This window comes from Stegostoma tigrinum, chromosome 14 (genome assembly GCF_030684315.1).
Source record: "Stegostoma tigrinum isolate sSteTig4 chromosome 14, sSteTig4.hap1, whole genome shotgun sequence".
NCBI lineage: Eukaryota > Metazoa > Chordata > Chondrichthyes > Orectolobiformes > Stegostomatidae > Stegostoma > Stegostoma tigrinum.
In genome coordinates this window covers 52,143,451-52,159,008 of record NC_081367.1, presented here as the reverse complement: position 1 = coordinate 52,159,008, position 15,558 = coordinate 52,143,451, and the positions used below count along the sequence as shown (strand labels likewise).

The 15,558-nt window shown below is 43.6% G+C and overlaps 1 protein-coding gene across 2 annotated transcripts in view; it reads right to left on the bottom strand.

Annotated features, from left to right (window-relative positions):
• The window catches only part of anos1b (anosmin 1b), a 153,327-nt gene that overhangs the window by 38,317 nt on the left and 99,452 nt on the right, over positions 1 to 15,558 (bottom strand). For both annotated transcript variants that reach the window (XM_059651149.1, XM_059651150.1), the window contains exons 4-6: positions 9,736 to 9,943; positions 5,600 to 5,784; positions 3,581 to 3,710 (exon numbers count right to left, since the gene is read on the bottom strand). In XM_059651149.1, the coding sequence (XP_059507132.1) occupies positions 3,581 to 3,710; positions 5,600 to 5,784; positions 9,736 to 9,943 (523 nt within the window). The remainder of the gene's footprint in view (positions 1 to 3,580; positions 3,711 to 5,599; positions 5,785 to 9,735; positions 9,944 to 15,558) is intronic.

Below are 15,558 nucleotides of genomic sequence, written 5' to 3'. Positions count from 1 at the left end.
TGATCCAAATTAAATTCTATGTGAGGTATTGCATTTTGGTAAAACAACAAGGGCAGGATTAATACAATTAATGGTACGGCTCTGGGTAATGTTGTAGAACAGGTACATAATTCTTTGAAATTTGCAGCACATGCAGACAGGGTGGGTTAAGAAGGCGTTTAGCATGCTTTTCTTCATTGTTCAGTCCTATGAGTATTGGAGTTGGGACGTCATGTTGAAGTTGTACAGGACATTGGTGAGGTCTCTTCTGGAGTACTGTGTCCAGTTCTGGTTGCCCTGCTTTAGGAAGGATATTAATAACCTGGAGAGGGTTCAGAAAAGATTTACCAAGATGTTATTGGGAATGGAGGGTTTGAGTTATAAAGATTGGCTAGGATGTTTTTCACTGGAGTGGAGCAAGTTGAGGGGTGACCTTTACAGATTTATAAAATCTCCCTAGTTTGGGGCATTTACCTAGTTTGGGACAGTTTAAAACTAGGTGGCATTTTCTTGAGGTGAGAAGAGAAACACTTAAAAAGGATACAAGGAGCAAATTTTGTTTTACAGAGAGTGGTTTGAGTTTGGAATGAACTGCCAGAGGAAGTGATGGTTGCAGGTACAGTTCCAGCACTTTTAAAAAGACATTTGGATAAGTTCATGAATAGGAAAGGTTTGGAGGGATATGGCCTAAATGCAGGCAACTGGGACAAGTTTAGTTTGGGAACATGGTTGGCCTGGAATAGTTGGACCAAAAAGTCTGTTTCCAAGCTGAATGACTCTATGACTTTATAATTGCAGCAATCTTCTTTGGAGCTCAGTATGATTCCAGTCATTGAAAGTTTATCTCCTGATTCCCAGTTAATCCAGTTTTGCTAGGATTTCTTGATGTCACAATCCGTCAAATACAAGGGCAATCATTCTCAACGCTAAACGTCTTCTTAACCCACCCTGTCTGCATGTGCTGCAAATTTCAAAGAATTATGTACCTGAACCCCGGGTCTCTGTTCTACAACATTACCCAGAGCCGTACCACTAATTGTATTAGTCCTGCCCTTGTTGTTTTACCAAAATGCAATACCTCACATAGAATTTTGTCCATGTTTGGAGCAAGGTTGTAATGAAGTTAGTATACGAATGGCACTGACAGAAACCTTCTGAGTATCAGTCCATTTCTGACAAAGTGTCCAGACCCGAAACGTCAGCCTTCCTGCTCCTCTGATGCTGCTTGGCCTGCTGTGTTCATCCAGCTCTACACCTTGTCATCTCAGATTCTCCAGCATTGGCAGTTCCTACTATCTTTGAGTATCAGTCTACATGTTATATCATTTGCCACATGCTGCTTGATGGCATTGTCCATGATTTATTTCATCTCTTTACTGATGATCGAATGTAGAGTGAAGTGATGTTAATCGGCCATGTTGAATTGTCTAGCTTTTTGTACATAGGACATACCTGGTCAGTTTTCCACATTGAAAACAGATGCTAGTGTTGGAGCTGAACTGGAAAAGGCTGATTAACTGTGTGATTAATTCGATACTGCAAATCTTCAGGACTATGGTCACAATATTGTCAGAGACCACAGCTTTTCCACTATCTTGTGGTATTTCTAGTTAAGTGAATTGGTAGAAGATTGACATCTATAATGTTGGGGACTTGAGGAAGAGGGTGAAATGGATCATCCACTTGGTACTTCGAGCTGAAGATGGATCTCAATACTTCAGCTTTGTCTTCTACAGTGGTGATTGAGAATAAGGATATTAGTGGAGTCTTCTCCACCTGTTAGTTGTAGGCCTAAAGGACACAGCTACTAGCCTGGGTCTGCAGCAGGTGATGAGGGAACCAACGAGAAAGAAAAAAAAAATGTACTTGATCTTCTCCTCACCAAACTACCGGTCACAGATGTGTCTGTCCATGTGGGTATAGGCGGGAGTGACAACTGCACATTGTGGAGACAAAATCCCATTTCATATTGAGGATATTCTCCATCATGTTGTGTGGCACTACCACTGTTCTAAAAGGGTGGCAAGGGCACAAGGCATAGTTTAGGTGAGATATGCAAATATCTATTATCAGGAATGGTTCAGCTGCATGACTGATCAAGCTGTGTATCTCACTTAAACTATGCACTGCGCCTTTGCCACCGTCAGAGCTAATGTTCAACATGAAGAAGTTCATTATTCATCAAATTGAGTGGGCATTACGTAGTAATCAGCAGTAATTTTCCTTGCCCCTGTTTGTCCAAACCATGTTTGAGACTTCACAGGATCCAAAGTCAGACCAATTCCCTCCAAACTCCTGCTGGTGGAACAGGACATACTCAGGGATGCTGATGGAAATGGCAGCATCTGGGACATATTCGTACTCACAGAATCATGCATTACAGACTATGTCAGGCTATTGCTTGACTAGTCTGTGAGACAGTTCTCCGAATTTTTCCACAAGCCTACAGATGTTAGTAAGGAGGACTTTGCAGGATTCATAGGGATGGGTTTGCTGTTGTCATTTCTGATGCGTATGTTGATGTTATATTGTCCACTCAGTTTAATTCATTTTATTAAGCTGCATAGCAGTTTTGGTAAAAATTGAATGGCTTGCTACGCCCTTGCAGAGGAATCAACTGAATTGCTGTGGACCTGGAGTCACATGTTGGCTGAACATTGTTATATAATCACTATTAGATTAATTTTAATTCCAGAAATACTTGGTGAATTCAAATTCTATCATTTGATATAACAAAGTGTGAAGCTGGATGAACACAGCAGGCCAAGCAGCATCTCAGGAGCACAAAAGCTGACATTTCGGGCCTAGACCCTTCATCAGAGAGGGGGATGGGGAGAGGGTTCTGAAATAAATAGGAAGAGGGAGGAGGTGAACCGAAGATGGATAGAGGAGAAGATAGGTGGAGAGGAGGTGGGGAGGGGATAGGTCAGTCCGGGGAGGACGGACAGGTCAAGGAGGCAGGATGAGGTTGGTAGGTGGGATATGGAGGTGCGGCTTGAGGTGGGAGGAGGGGATAGGTGAGAGGAAGAACAGGTTAGGGAGGCGGGGATGAACTGGTCTGGTTTTGGGATGCATCCTCTCAGGATTTCTAAGGAAGCCCTTTAATTCTTACAATGTTACAGTCCAGTATGTTTAGCTGATTCTGATCGTTATATATTTGAAAATAAAATTCCAATTAGTCCCACTCTACCTACACCACAGTCTTGAAACATTTTCATAAAGTGATCCACTTTTCTATTCAAGACTACAACTAAATTACTACACCCTTTCAGCAATCCATTGAAGATCATGAGAAGATGACTCACCACCCAAACAGTGTTTCAAAATGTAAAAGATACTTGGGAACATGTGCCAGTAAAATTCAATAAGGCATTGAGCAAAACTTTTTGTGTCGACAGTGCAAACAAAAATCTAGTCTGTCACATTTCTATATGTACCATCACTTTTTCTATTCCACCATTGACAAAAATTGATCACATTCGGCTGAATGCTTTCTGTCGACTTGAATATGACAGTTGGTATGGGGGAGGGGGTTGATATTTTATAGTTCTCTATTACAAGGGAGCATGCTTATTATCACAATTCAGCAGCAATCACTCACCTCTGGATGAGTGGAAGTGTTTACTGGGAGTAGTGAAACCTCGCGTTCCATGGATGTTGACTGCTGCTACTCTGAACTGGTACCATATGTTTGGTCTCATATTTTTCAGATCAACATGCTCCTCTATTGTCTAGGGTTTGGAAAAGGGGAAATGAAGAGCAATTATTCACTATGTACTTCACTGTGATATATTTGTGAACTCTCCAGGGATCAAAATGATGCATGGTGAGATTTAGTGGGCTTTTTAAAATCTCAGAATTAAGTATCAACTGGTCTTAAAATACACTATCAAAACATTACACATTTTCACTGATAATAATTTACATTACAAGCAATTAGCGTAAATAGGTGGAGTACAACTAACTCTGTAAAAAAGCTTTCTCACTGTGATAGGCTGATTCCAAAAGTAATTATTGCCACTGAAAGGTGTTTATTCCACCATTAAATACAACGTAATATTTCAATAAAATCAGTGTGTCACTAACAATGGACAATACAGCAGAGTGAATCACCTCAGCCCTGGCTCTGCTACAATTTGTAAAATTTGGAACATTGTGATCCATGAATTTCCAGTCTGACATTTCCAGTCAGATAACATTGTAATGGAAGCGCTGAGCAGTCTGAGAAGGTGGTGGAAAATGAAGTAATAGGATGCCAACTGATAAAAAGGAATTATAGATCATTTAAAACATAACTTTACAGCAATTTACAGACATCCCCAGGATTTGTACATGTTACAATAAAGATTTTACAGCAATTGCAAATGAATGTAGTGACAGTTGTGGACAGTTATGTATTTTAGAAATTAAAGTGATTGGTGCTTCGACTAGACCAGGGTCCTATGTGCGCAGCGGGCACTACAAATAGACCAGGGAGCGAAGGAGGTTTGAGGGACAAGTAAGTGGCTTGCACTGTACACCAGTACAGATCCTTGTCAGGATTGTACAGGATGGGTAGTGAGGCATATCTCCTCATTGTGTAGGACTGGGCATTTGTGTAATTACGGAAGAGAGGTTTGTGAGTGGTAGACTTCTAGGAAAAAATCTGTATCACCTGTCATTTCTCCACCTCCAGGGATATCTCAGAGATTGGAATGCTTTTTGCACAGGTGAAATCATGTGAGGTGACCTTTCCTATGAACAGATGACGATGAGGCCTGGGACATCTTAACAACTACCCGGAATAACATTTGGAAGAGCTGTCTCTCTACCGAAACTGGCAAGATTGATGTCAGTAATTTGGGAAGGAGCACATGACTTCAGGGATTCAAAGGTGGGGGAGGAGAAGGGAAAGAGGGGAAGGGGAGGTGAAATTAAGCACTGGCACTGGGATGGAAAGACAACACAGGGGCTGGAAAGGTCTAAGGAAGTCATGCAGGACTCAGAGTGTAACGTGGGCACCCTCATACCTTCTTGTTCACAAAAATTACCACAAAACTTAAATAAAACTAATTGTCAGCCTGTGGGCATATATGTAAGAATGTATCAAAAATAAATGGTCATTTTTTTCTTGGAATCTATCAGGATAAGTGGACTTAGTAAAATGCCACTGCTTGTATGCCAAACCAGAGGGCTTAGGATAAAGTCTTTTATTCAGGGATTAACACCCTATAATTGACTGGTACCAGTGTTTGAAGATTAGGAGAGCAAACGTTGCAGAGTCAGCACTCTCTCATACTTATCATTAGAGCTTAAACAAATTTTGAAATAAAAGAGGTGGCTGCTGCATTTAAGAAATAATTACTCTTTTCTTTCTATGCAGCTCAAAATGCAGTTAACTAATAACATTGCAGCAATGTTGGGTCAGTAATTGGAACTACTGATGATTTAATAAACAAACTAGATGGCACATTCTCCATTTCTTATTCAGGTGAGGAGATAATTTAAGGAAGGGAAGCTAAAGCACCTTTGAAATAATGTTGAGAATATTTTCTTGAAACTATTTGGTTCTTAGCAATTTCAACACAAAGAATACACAGCATGTCCAGTTTGACAGAATCTGTCTCCTATGAAAGCTTACATAAGCAATGGTCTCCCACTTGCTAGCATCGTCTTCACTTGGATACATTCCAGAGTTCCATCTTCTCTGCAATATATAAAATACTGGTTCCATAGAAATATTGAACTTGGACATCCATGCAACTGCTAGGTTTCCATTTTTGTCTTCAGTGAAGCTCAATTCCTTCCTGGGCTTTAATGGAACACCTTAAGGGCAAAGGAAAGTCTTAAAAACTCAACTGTGTTCACAGCATTAAAATGTAGTTTGCCTACAGAGATATATATACATGTGAAAGGCGTATTATGCCTGTGCAGAGGTGCAGCACAGTCGTGTTGTTGAACAAGTATCAATTCTTCCATCAGCACTATACCCTCAAATACATGCTCCTCTGCTGAGGAAGGGAAGCAAGACACATGGGGTATGTGCCTAATGTATTCACTCAGACTTGTACATGAAAAATACCACCAGATGGTTACAAACACATAATGTACAATATAGGAAATAGATCATTTATACAGATGCTATACAGAAAATGCCTTATTACTATCAAAGAGTGATTTCTCCTGAATGGAGATGTTATCCAGTCACAGCCTTTTACGACTCCTGTAGTAATGAGGGATCCATAAAGCAAAGTGTGTAATATTATCTTGACAGATCTTTATACGTGTTTTTAATTAACGGGAGTGATAAATGTGGCTATTTTATGAGGTGTGAAGCTACTTTCCAGAAGAGCCCTATATAGGTTTTTACAGAAAGAAAGAGGTATTAGAGTCCATTCCATCATATGGTTTCTCTCAAATAAGCTGCTCAATTGAACAGAGTTATGGACAAATGTGCAGGGCATCTAAATGGAAACACCGTATTGCTACGGGAGAATTCGACTTTAAAATCCATGAGATAGGACTTTCCTGGGTCTGTTTTGGAAACTCAATTGTGTTGGAGCACAAGCGGCTGTCCTGATGTTAAATCAATGGGAGGAAAGTTGGATGTGTTCCTTCAACTGCACAATTATATAATATAGTACTTGTTGAGCTGAGGCAATCTACTGTTGCCTCAGGCAACATTGTGAGGCAATCACGGGCACAAGAAAAATCTCCCAATTTATGTAAATATTCTGATATAAAATAAATTAGGGCTATTTCAGTTATGATTGCTGCTTAGAAAATATGTAGTAGGTTACAATAGACACTCTAAAGGTATCATCACCAAATGCAAATTTTAAAAAGTGAAATTGGGAAAGTATTATTGAGAAGATGTTTTATTAAAAGGAGTTTATTTTCTGCATATTTTGTTTGAATAAGAATTATTCAGGACACTGGGAAACTGGTTAGAGGGATTCTGGATATCGGTACAATTAGACTAATCACTGAAGATAGCTGTTAATCAAGGGTACCAGAGAAATTTTGGAAAGTCAGTTCCACGTGTTTTAAATCATGTTAAGCTTTTCTAGCAAGGTGCTGAAATTGTCACAACCAAAAGCAGATTGAAAAGAAAAATTTAACTCCTTGTTTACTTTGACAAGAGCAGTGGTAGCAACTGCATTCCCCTGCACAAGTCAATGGCTGATAAAATGTCCTAAAATGGATCATATTTCCCAGAAATAAGATTTCTGTTCCCTAATCAGACATTAATGAAAATATAGACTTATCTGGGGAGGAGTTCACCATGTGAAACTTCTCAACTGAAGCGGTCTAATCAAAGCTAGAAATTAACGCAGCCAGTATTCGAACGAATTGACATTGAAACCATGCCACATTTCATAACACTAGTTGCTATATTCCAAGCTATAAATGTGCTGAAGCCTCTTTGACAAGGGCTGTGAGAAAAGGTGAGTGTGAAAGGGATGTGGGGCAGCAGATGAATGAGAGGTAAGGTGACAGGGTTGAGGTGCTAGATGAGTGAGGTGGTACAGGTGCTAGATGGACAGGGTCACTGGAGTCAAAATGTTGACTCTGTTTTTCTCTCTATCACACACCGCCAGGTTATAGTAAAACAAGTTTATTTGAAAACACAAGCTTCCATAGTTTTAATTCTTCTTCATGTGTTAGTGGAAGAGGTGGTGTCAGACACAGAATTTATAAGTAAAAGATCAAAGGGTCACACCATTTATGAGGATGTACTAAACAAACCAAAGTTGCTGTTAAATCTTTAAGAAGTTCGAAGGTTTTAATTGATTACTATGTATATGCAAATCCCTGAATTCCTTTGAAGTCACTGTCCTGACAAAACCAAAGGCTTTATTAGTGTAAAGGAGAGGTGACATCTTAGGTTAGACAATGCATGTTAGACTTGAGGCCTTATTTAGAATCTGTTTGTATTTTGTTACGGTTTGAAGTCAGACTGGTTTTACTTCCAAAGTAGGAATTTATAAAACGCCACAATAACTGACTGTCTATAAATTGTGATCAGAAATAATGGGAACTGAAGATGCTGGAGAATCCGAGATAACGAAGTGTGGAGCTGGATGAACACAGCAGGCCAAGCAGCATCTCAGGAGCACAAAAGCTGACGTTTCGGGCCTAGACCCTTCATCAGAGAGGGGGATGGGGTGAGGGTTCTGGAATAAATAGGGAGAGAGGGGGAGGTGGACCGAAGATGGAGAGAAAAGTAGATAGGTGGAGAGGAGAGTATAGGTGGGGAGGTAGGGAGGGGATAGGTCAGTCCAGGGAAGACGGACATGTCAAGGAGGTGGGATGAGGTTAGTAGGTAGGAGATGGAGGTGCAGCTTGGGGTGGGAGGAAGGGATGGTTGAGAGGAAGAACAGGTTAGGGAGGCAGAGACAGGTTGGACTGGTTTTGGGATGCAGTGGGTGGAGGGGAAGAGCTGGGCTGGTTGTGTGGTGCAGTGGGGGGAGGGGGCGAACTGGGCAGGCCAAGTAGCATGTTGGGAGCACAAAAGCTCACGTTTCGGGCCTAGGCCCTTCATCCGATGAAGGGTCTTAGCCTGCAATGTTAGCTTTTGTGCTCCTAAGATGCTACTTGGCCTGCTGTGTTCTTCCAGCTCCACACTTTGTTGTCTATAAATTGTGCTATTTTTGAACAAAATAGAATGTATCCATAAATACAAATGCCCCCACAGATTCAGGTCTGTGTGTGTGTGTGTGTGTGCGCGCGCGCACAGCACGGTAGCACTGCAGCCTCACAGTGCTAGGGACTCGGGTTCAACTTCAGCCTCGGGTAACTGCATGGAGTTTGCACATTCTCCCTGTGTCTGCGTGATTCTCCTCCAGGTGCTCCAGTTTCCTCCCACAGTCCAAAGATGTGCAGGCTGGGTGGATTGGCCATGCTAAATTGCCCCTAGTGTTCAGGGGTGTGTGGGTTATTGGGGGAAGGGTCTGGGTGGGATGTTCCAAGGGGCAGTGTGGACTTGTTGGGCCAAAGGGCCTGTTTCTACACTGTAGGGAATGTAATCTAATTAAAACCTTCAAACTGATCCAAGATTTAACAGCATCTTTGGTTTGTTGAGTACATCCTCATAAGTAGTGTGACCCTTTGATCTTTTACTTATAAATTCTATGTCTGATACTACCTTCCTCACTAACGCCTGAAGAAAGAATAAGATTTCCAAAGCTTGTGTTGTCAAATAAACCTGTTGGACTATAACCTGGTGTTGTGTGATTTTCTGACCTTGTCCACCCCAGTCCAACATCAGCACCTCCACATGATGGGCAGGGAGGTCAGGCTGGACAGTTGGGTCTGTGAGGAGTCGTGTTGCAGTAACAGGGGTAGAGGAATGCTGTTGAGAGTCCCTGAGTACTTGGGGAAGTGTGTATCAGCAGGGAGATCTGTATGGTAGTTGCTCAAAAGGCAGCAGGTTTTCATTGCTTTACTTTCTCCTTAGAGAGACAACTAGTGATGGTTTAAGCTGGGGGTGATTACACCTCAGGCGAAGGGGGAAGTCAATTTTGAGGATCCTTCATGGTGACCTCAGCCGTTGCAGGAATTGAACGCACATTGTTGGTATCACTTTGCATCGCAGACAAACCATTCAACCTACTGAGCTAACTGAACCCTTTTGAATGTAAAGTAAGTACAAAAAAATCTTGACTTAAACAGTTGCACATCATGCACACTCGAAGTTGTATAGAGACCTACAAAACACAAAATAAAAATCAACTGAATTTTGAGTGACTTTGTCTTATGTCAGTACGACCTTACCCTTGAACATATTTGATGGTGCTTGGCAGGTCTGGCCGCAGCCATTAGAACAACATTTTCTAGAGCTTGGACATTCTGTGTCTGAACTGCAGCTCTGGACACAGGCTGCTGCAAACCCGGAGGCTTTCTGTGGTGCTGGACAGTCACCTTGCTTCACCATCCGAATGGATTTCAGAAACTCACAACTTGTCAAACATTCATGGTGTTTCTAGAATGCAAAAGTAAGATGGGATTCACAAAATTAAAACCAAGCATTTTCAAAGCACTGCACAAACTGTACTCAAAGAATCATCCTAATGTATTGAGAGTTGGGGTATCATAAAATTTGATACTGGAGTTTAAGTCTGCCTCAAACAGATTAAAAAGGTACATTGACAGCAGGCACAAAATAAGTTCCGGAAATATATCACAAAGAAACTGAACAGGTCATTGTTAAGCACTGAGGTAACAAGGTGCAGAGCTGGATGAACACAGCAGGCCAAGCAGCATCAGAGGAGCAGGAAAGCTGATGTTTTGGGTCTAGACCCTTCTTCAAGAATGGGGGAGGGGAAGGGGATTCTGAAATCAATCGGGAAAGAAGGTAAGGCGGATAGAAGATGGATAAAGGTGAAGATAGGTGGAGAGGAGACAGACAGGTCAAAGAGGCGGGGTTAGAGCCAGTGAAGGTGAGTGTAGGTGGGAAGTTGGGGAAGGGTAGGTCAGTCCAGGGAGGACGGACAGGTCACAGGGGCGGGATGAGGGTGTTAGGTAGGAGATGGGAGGGTGGGGCTTGAGGTGGGAGGAAGGACAGGGTGGGGGGGAAGCTGGGCTGGTTTTGGGATGCAGTTGGGGGAGGGGAGACTTTGAAGCTTGTGAAGTCCACATTGATACAATTGGGCTGCAGGGTTCCCAAGCGAAATATGAGTTGCTGTTCCTGCAACCTTCAGGTGGCATCACTGTGGCACTGTAGGAGGCCCATTATGGACATGTTGTTTGAGGAATGGGAGGGGGATTTGAAATGGTTCGTGACTGGGAGGTGGAGTTGTTTGTTTCGAACCGAGCGTAGGTGTTCTGCAAAGCGGTCCCCAAGCCTCCGCTTGGTTTCCCCGATGTAGAGGAGGCCACAACGGGAACAGCGGATGCAGTATACCACATTGGCGGATGTGCGGGTGAACATCTATTTGATGTGGGAGGTCTTCTTGGGCCTGGGATTGGGGTGAGGGAGGAGGTGTAGGGGCAGGTTTAGCACTTCCCGGGGTTGCAGGGAAAAGTGCCAGGGGCGGTGGGGCTGGAGGGGAGTCTGGAGCAGACGATGGAGTCACAGAGAGAATGGTCCCTCCAGAAAGCAGATAAGGGTGGGGAAGGAAAAGTGTCTTTGGTGGTGGGGTCAGATTACAGATGGCGGAAGTGCTGGAGGATGCTGCATTGGATCCGGAGGTTGGTGGGGTGGTACGTGAGGATGAGGGGGATTCTGTTTCATTGTTATTGCGGAGAAGGGTTGTGAGAGATGAGTTACGGGAAATGCGGGCGACACATTCAAGGGTGTTCTCGACCACTGTTGGGGGAAGTTGCAGTCCTTGAAAAATGAGGACATCTGGGATGTCCAGTAGTGGAATGCCTCATCCCGGGAGCAGATGTGGCGGAGGCGAAGGAATTGGCAATAGGAGATGGCATTTTTGCAGGAAGGTGGTTGGCAGGAGGTATATTCTAGGTAGCTGTGGGAGTCAGTGGGCTTGAAATGGATATCGGTTTCCAGGTGGTTGCCAGAGATGGAAACAGAGAGGTCAAGGAAGGAGAGAGGTATCATAAAATATAGAAAATAGAAAAGTACAGCACAGTACAGGCCCTTCGGCCCACGATGTTGTGCTGTGGAATAATCCTAATCCAAAAATAAAATAACCTAACCTACATTCCCCTCAATTCATTACTGTCCATGTGCATGTCTAGCAGTCACTTAAATGTCACTAATGACTCCGCTTCCACGACTACCACTGGTAAACTATTCCATGCGCTCACAACTCTCTGGGTGAAGAACCTCCCTCTGACATCTCCTCTATACCTTCCTCCTAACACCTTAAAACTATGACCCCTCGTGGCAGTCAATCCTGCCCTGGGGAAAAGTCTCTGGCTATTGACTCTATGCATGCCTCTCATTACTTTGTACACCTCGATCAGGTCACCTCTCTTACTCCTTCTCTCCAGAGAGAAAAGTTCAAGCTCAGTCAACCTCTCCTCATAAGACAAGCCCTCCAGTCCAGGTAGCATCCTGGTAAACCTCCTTTGCACCCTCTCCAAAGCCTCCACATCTTTCCTATAATAGGGTGACCAGAACTGGACACAATATTCCAAGTGTGGTCTCACCAGGGTTCTGTAGAGCTGCAGCATAACCTCGCGGCTCTTAAACTCGATCCCCCTGTTAATGAAAGTCAAACACCATATACTTTCTTAACAACCTTATCCACCTGGGTGGCAATTTTGTGGGAGCTATGTACTAGAACACCAAGATCCCGCTGTTCCTCCACACTGCCGAGAATCCTGCCTTTCATCCTATATTCAGCATTTAAGTTTGACCTTCCAACATGCATCACTTAGCATTTATCCAGGTTGAACTCCATCTGCCATTTCTCAGCCCAGCTCTGCATTCTGTCAATGTCTCGCTGAAGCCTGCAATAGCCCTCGATACTATCAACGGCACCTCCAACCTTTGTATCATCAGCAAACATACTAACCCACCCCTCAACCTCCTCATCCAAGTCATTTATAAAAACTACAAAGAGCAGAGGCCCAAGAACAGAGCCCCGCGGGACACCACTCAGCACTGACCTCCAGGCAGAATATTTACCATCTACAACCACTCTCTGCCTCCTGTCAGCCAACCAATTCTGAATCCAGACAGCCAAATCACCCTGTATCCCATACCTCCTGACTTTATGAATGAGCCTGCCATGGGGAACCCTATCAAATGCCTTGCTGAAGTCCATGTACACCACATCCACTGCTCGACCCTCGTTAACCTGTCTCGTGACTTCCTCAAAGAACTCAATAAGATTTGTAAGACATGACTTGCCCCTCATAAAGCCATGCTGACTCCCTTTAATCATGCTATGCTTTTCCAAATAGTTATAAATCCTATCCCTCAGAATTCTTTTCAAAAACTTGCTGACCACAGGCGTAAGACTGACTGGTCTGTAATTTCCAGCCATTTCCCTGTTCTCTTTCTTGAAAAGAGGAGCAACATTTGCCTCCCTCCAATCTTCCGGTATGACTCCCATGGAGAGTGAGGAAGCAAAGATCTTCACCAGCGGCTTAGCAACCTCCTTTCTCGCTTCCCGGAGCAGCCTAGGATAAATCTGGTCCGGTCCTGGGGACTTATCAATCTTAATGTTTGCCAAAATTTCCAGCACATCAACTTCCTCAATCTTGATCTGTTCAAGCCTGTCTTCCTGCTCCTCAAAGTTCTTGTATCAGTGATGGTCCAGGTGAATTTAAGGTTAGGGTGGAAGGTGTTAGTGAAGTGGATGAACAGTTTGAGCTCCTCGTGGTAGCATGAGGTGGCACTGAAACAGTCATTGATGTAACGGAGGAAGAGGTGGGGTTTAGGGCCAGTGTAGCTTCGGAAGAGGGCTTGTCCTACGTATATGACAAAGAGGCAGGCATAGCTTGGGCCCATGCCAGTACCCATGGCCACCCCCTTCATCTGTAGGAAGTGGGATGTGGCCACCTCTACATTGGGGAAACCAAATGCAGGCTTGGGGACCGCTTTGTGGGACACCTACGCTTGGGTTGCAACAAACAACTGCATCTACCAGTCGCGAACCATTTCAACTACCCCTCCCACTCCTTAGATGACATGCCCATTCTGGGCCTCCTGCAGTGCCACAGCGATGCCATCTGAAGGTTGCAGGAACAGCACTTCATATTCCGCTAGGGAACTCTGCAGCCCAAAGGTATCAATGTGGACTTCACAAGCTTCAAAATCTCCCCTCCCTCAACTGCATCCCAAAACTGGCCCAGCTTGTCCTCACCTCCCTAACCTGTCCTTTCTCCCACCTATCCCCTACTCCCACCTCAAGCCCCACTCCCATCTCCTACCTACTACCCTCATCCCACCCCCGTGTCCTGTCCATCCTCCCTGGACTGACCAATCTTCCCCCAACTCCCCAACTACACTCAACTTTACTGGCTCCACCCCCGCCTCTTTGACCTGTCTGTCTCCTCTCCACCTATCTTCGCCTTTATCCATCTTCTATCCGCCTCCCCCCTCTCCTGATAGATTTCAGGATCCCCTTCCCCTCCCCCATTTCTGAAGAAGGGTCTAGGTCCGAAACGTCAGCTTTCCTGATCCTCTGATGCTGCTTGGCCTGCTGTGTTTATCCAGCTCTGCACCTTGTTATCTCAGATTCTCCAGCATCTGCAGTTCTGAACATCTCTGACACATTGTTAAGCATTGTTCATTTTTTCTTGTAGCATGGGTTTTTGTTGCTGCTGTTGGTGATCCCATAAATACTGCTTGCTGACTTATCCATGAGATCTCCAGGATTGACGGTGTGATATGTCGGCTGAGGAACTAAGCTTGGAGCTTCCTCAGGAATGGAGAGGTCTGCAAATCACATGCAGAGTTTGTGGCTGCTTCCAATGTGGCTATGAAGGGCACTGGTACAGCTATGTTTGCACGTTGGAAACACCATGAGCATTATTCAAATGGATGGCCATCCAACTTGCCAATGAAGTGCTTTTGATTTGAAATGATCAAATCTGTGCTAAGATTGTGATTATGGAAATCCTCTGTTTTTATGGGCTTCTTTGAATCCCTATTCTAAAAGATTTGCAACATTCTAGCTCCCTTAGCCCAATTTTTAAATTTATGAGCCATGCCTGTTCTGCAAACCTCATTCAATCATTTAAGCTTCCCCTCTACTCCTTCCACACCTTCAGCATTAACACATGACTGGGGACTTGCAAACGGATGCATGACTTTATTTTGACTGAAAACAAAAAATGCTGGGAATCCAAGTGGATCAGAAAGCCTCTTTGGCAAGAGAGCAACTTAACGTTTCGAGTCTAGATAACTCTTCGACAGAACTCTGATGAAGAGTCATCTAGACTCGAAAAGTTAGCTTACTTTCTCTCCGTGGTGCTGTTGGACCCACTGTGATTTTTTGTTTTTGTTCTGGTACCGATTGCAGCATCAGCAGTAATTTACTCCTTTACCTTAGATAGAACTTGTCTTTGAAAGCAAAAAAGTGCTGGAATTAACATGGAAGCAGAAAACCTGCAAGTACCATTCAGTAATGAAGAACTAGGTGGCTGACCATTTTTATGCAGCTTCATGTCCTGATTGGCTTCTTTTCTATGCTTAACAATCCTTCTGTGTCTCTGCATCACTATCATTATCAACCCCTCCTTTGGAGTACCATTTGATCACTGGCACTCATTCTCCACCAACATGATTTCTGCTGGTCCCTTTCTCTTGCTATCATCCTCTTCCATTCTATGTATTGCTTTGTCAGTGTTTCTTCTTCTCTCCCTATACTCTTTCCTCTGTTTCTTGCCCTCTTGCTCTTCCTATTGTACATCTCGCCATCTCCACTCGTTCCTCTCTCTGCTGGATCCAATTTTGTCCTAACCCTCTTACCATGCGTGACTTAAATATTTCATTTAGTCTACCTGCTTTCGACTCCAATGAAATCATGAAGTGCACATTGAAAACAGAACAAACTGCATGTTTGTGAGTTCTAAACTATGACTTATCTTCTTGAGACTTACTTAAGTCAACACAAGGAGCTTGTCACTCTGGTAAATGCCAGAAATCTTTGCAGAATTTCAGAACCTACTGTGATGGAA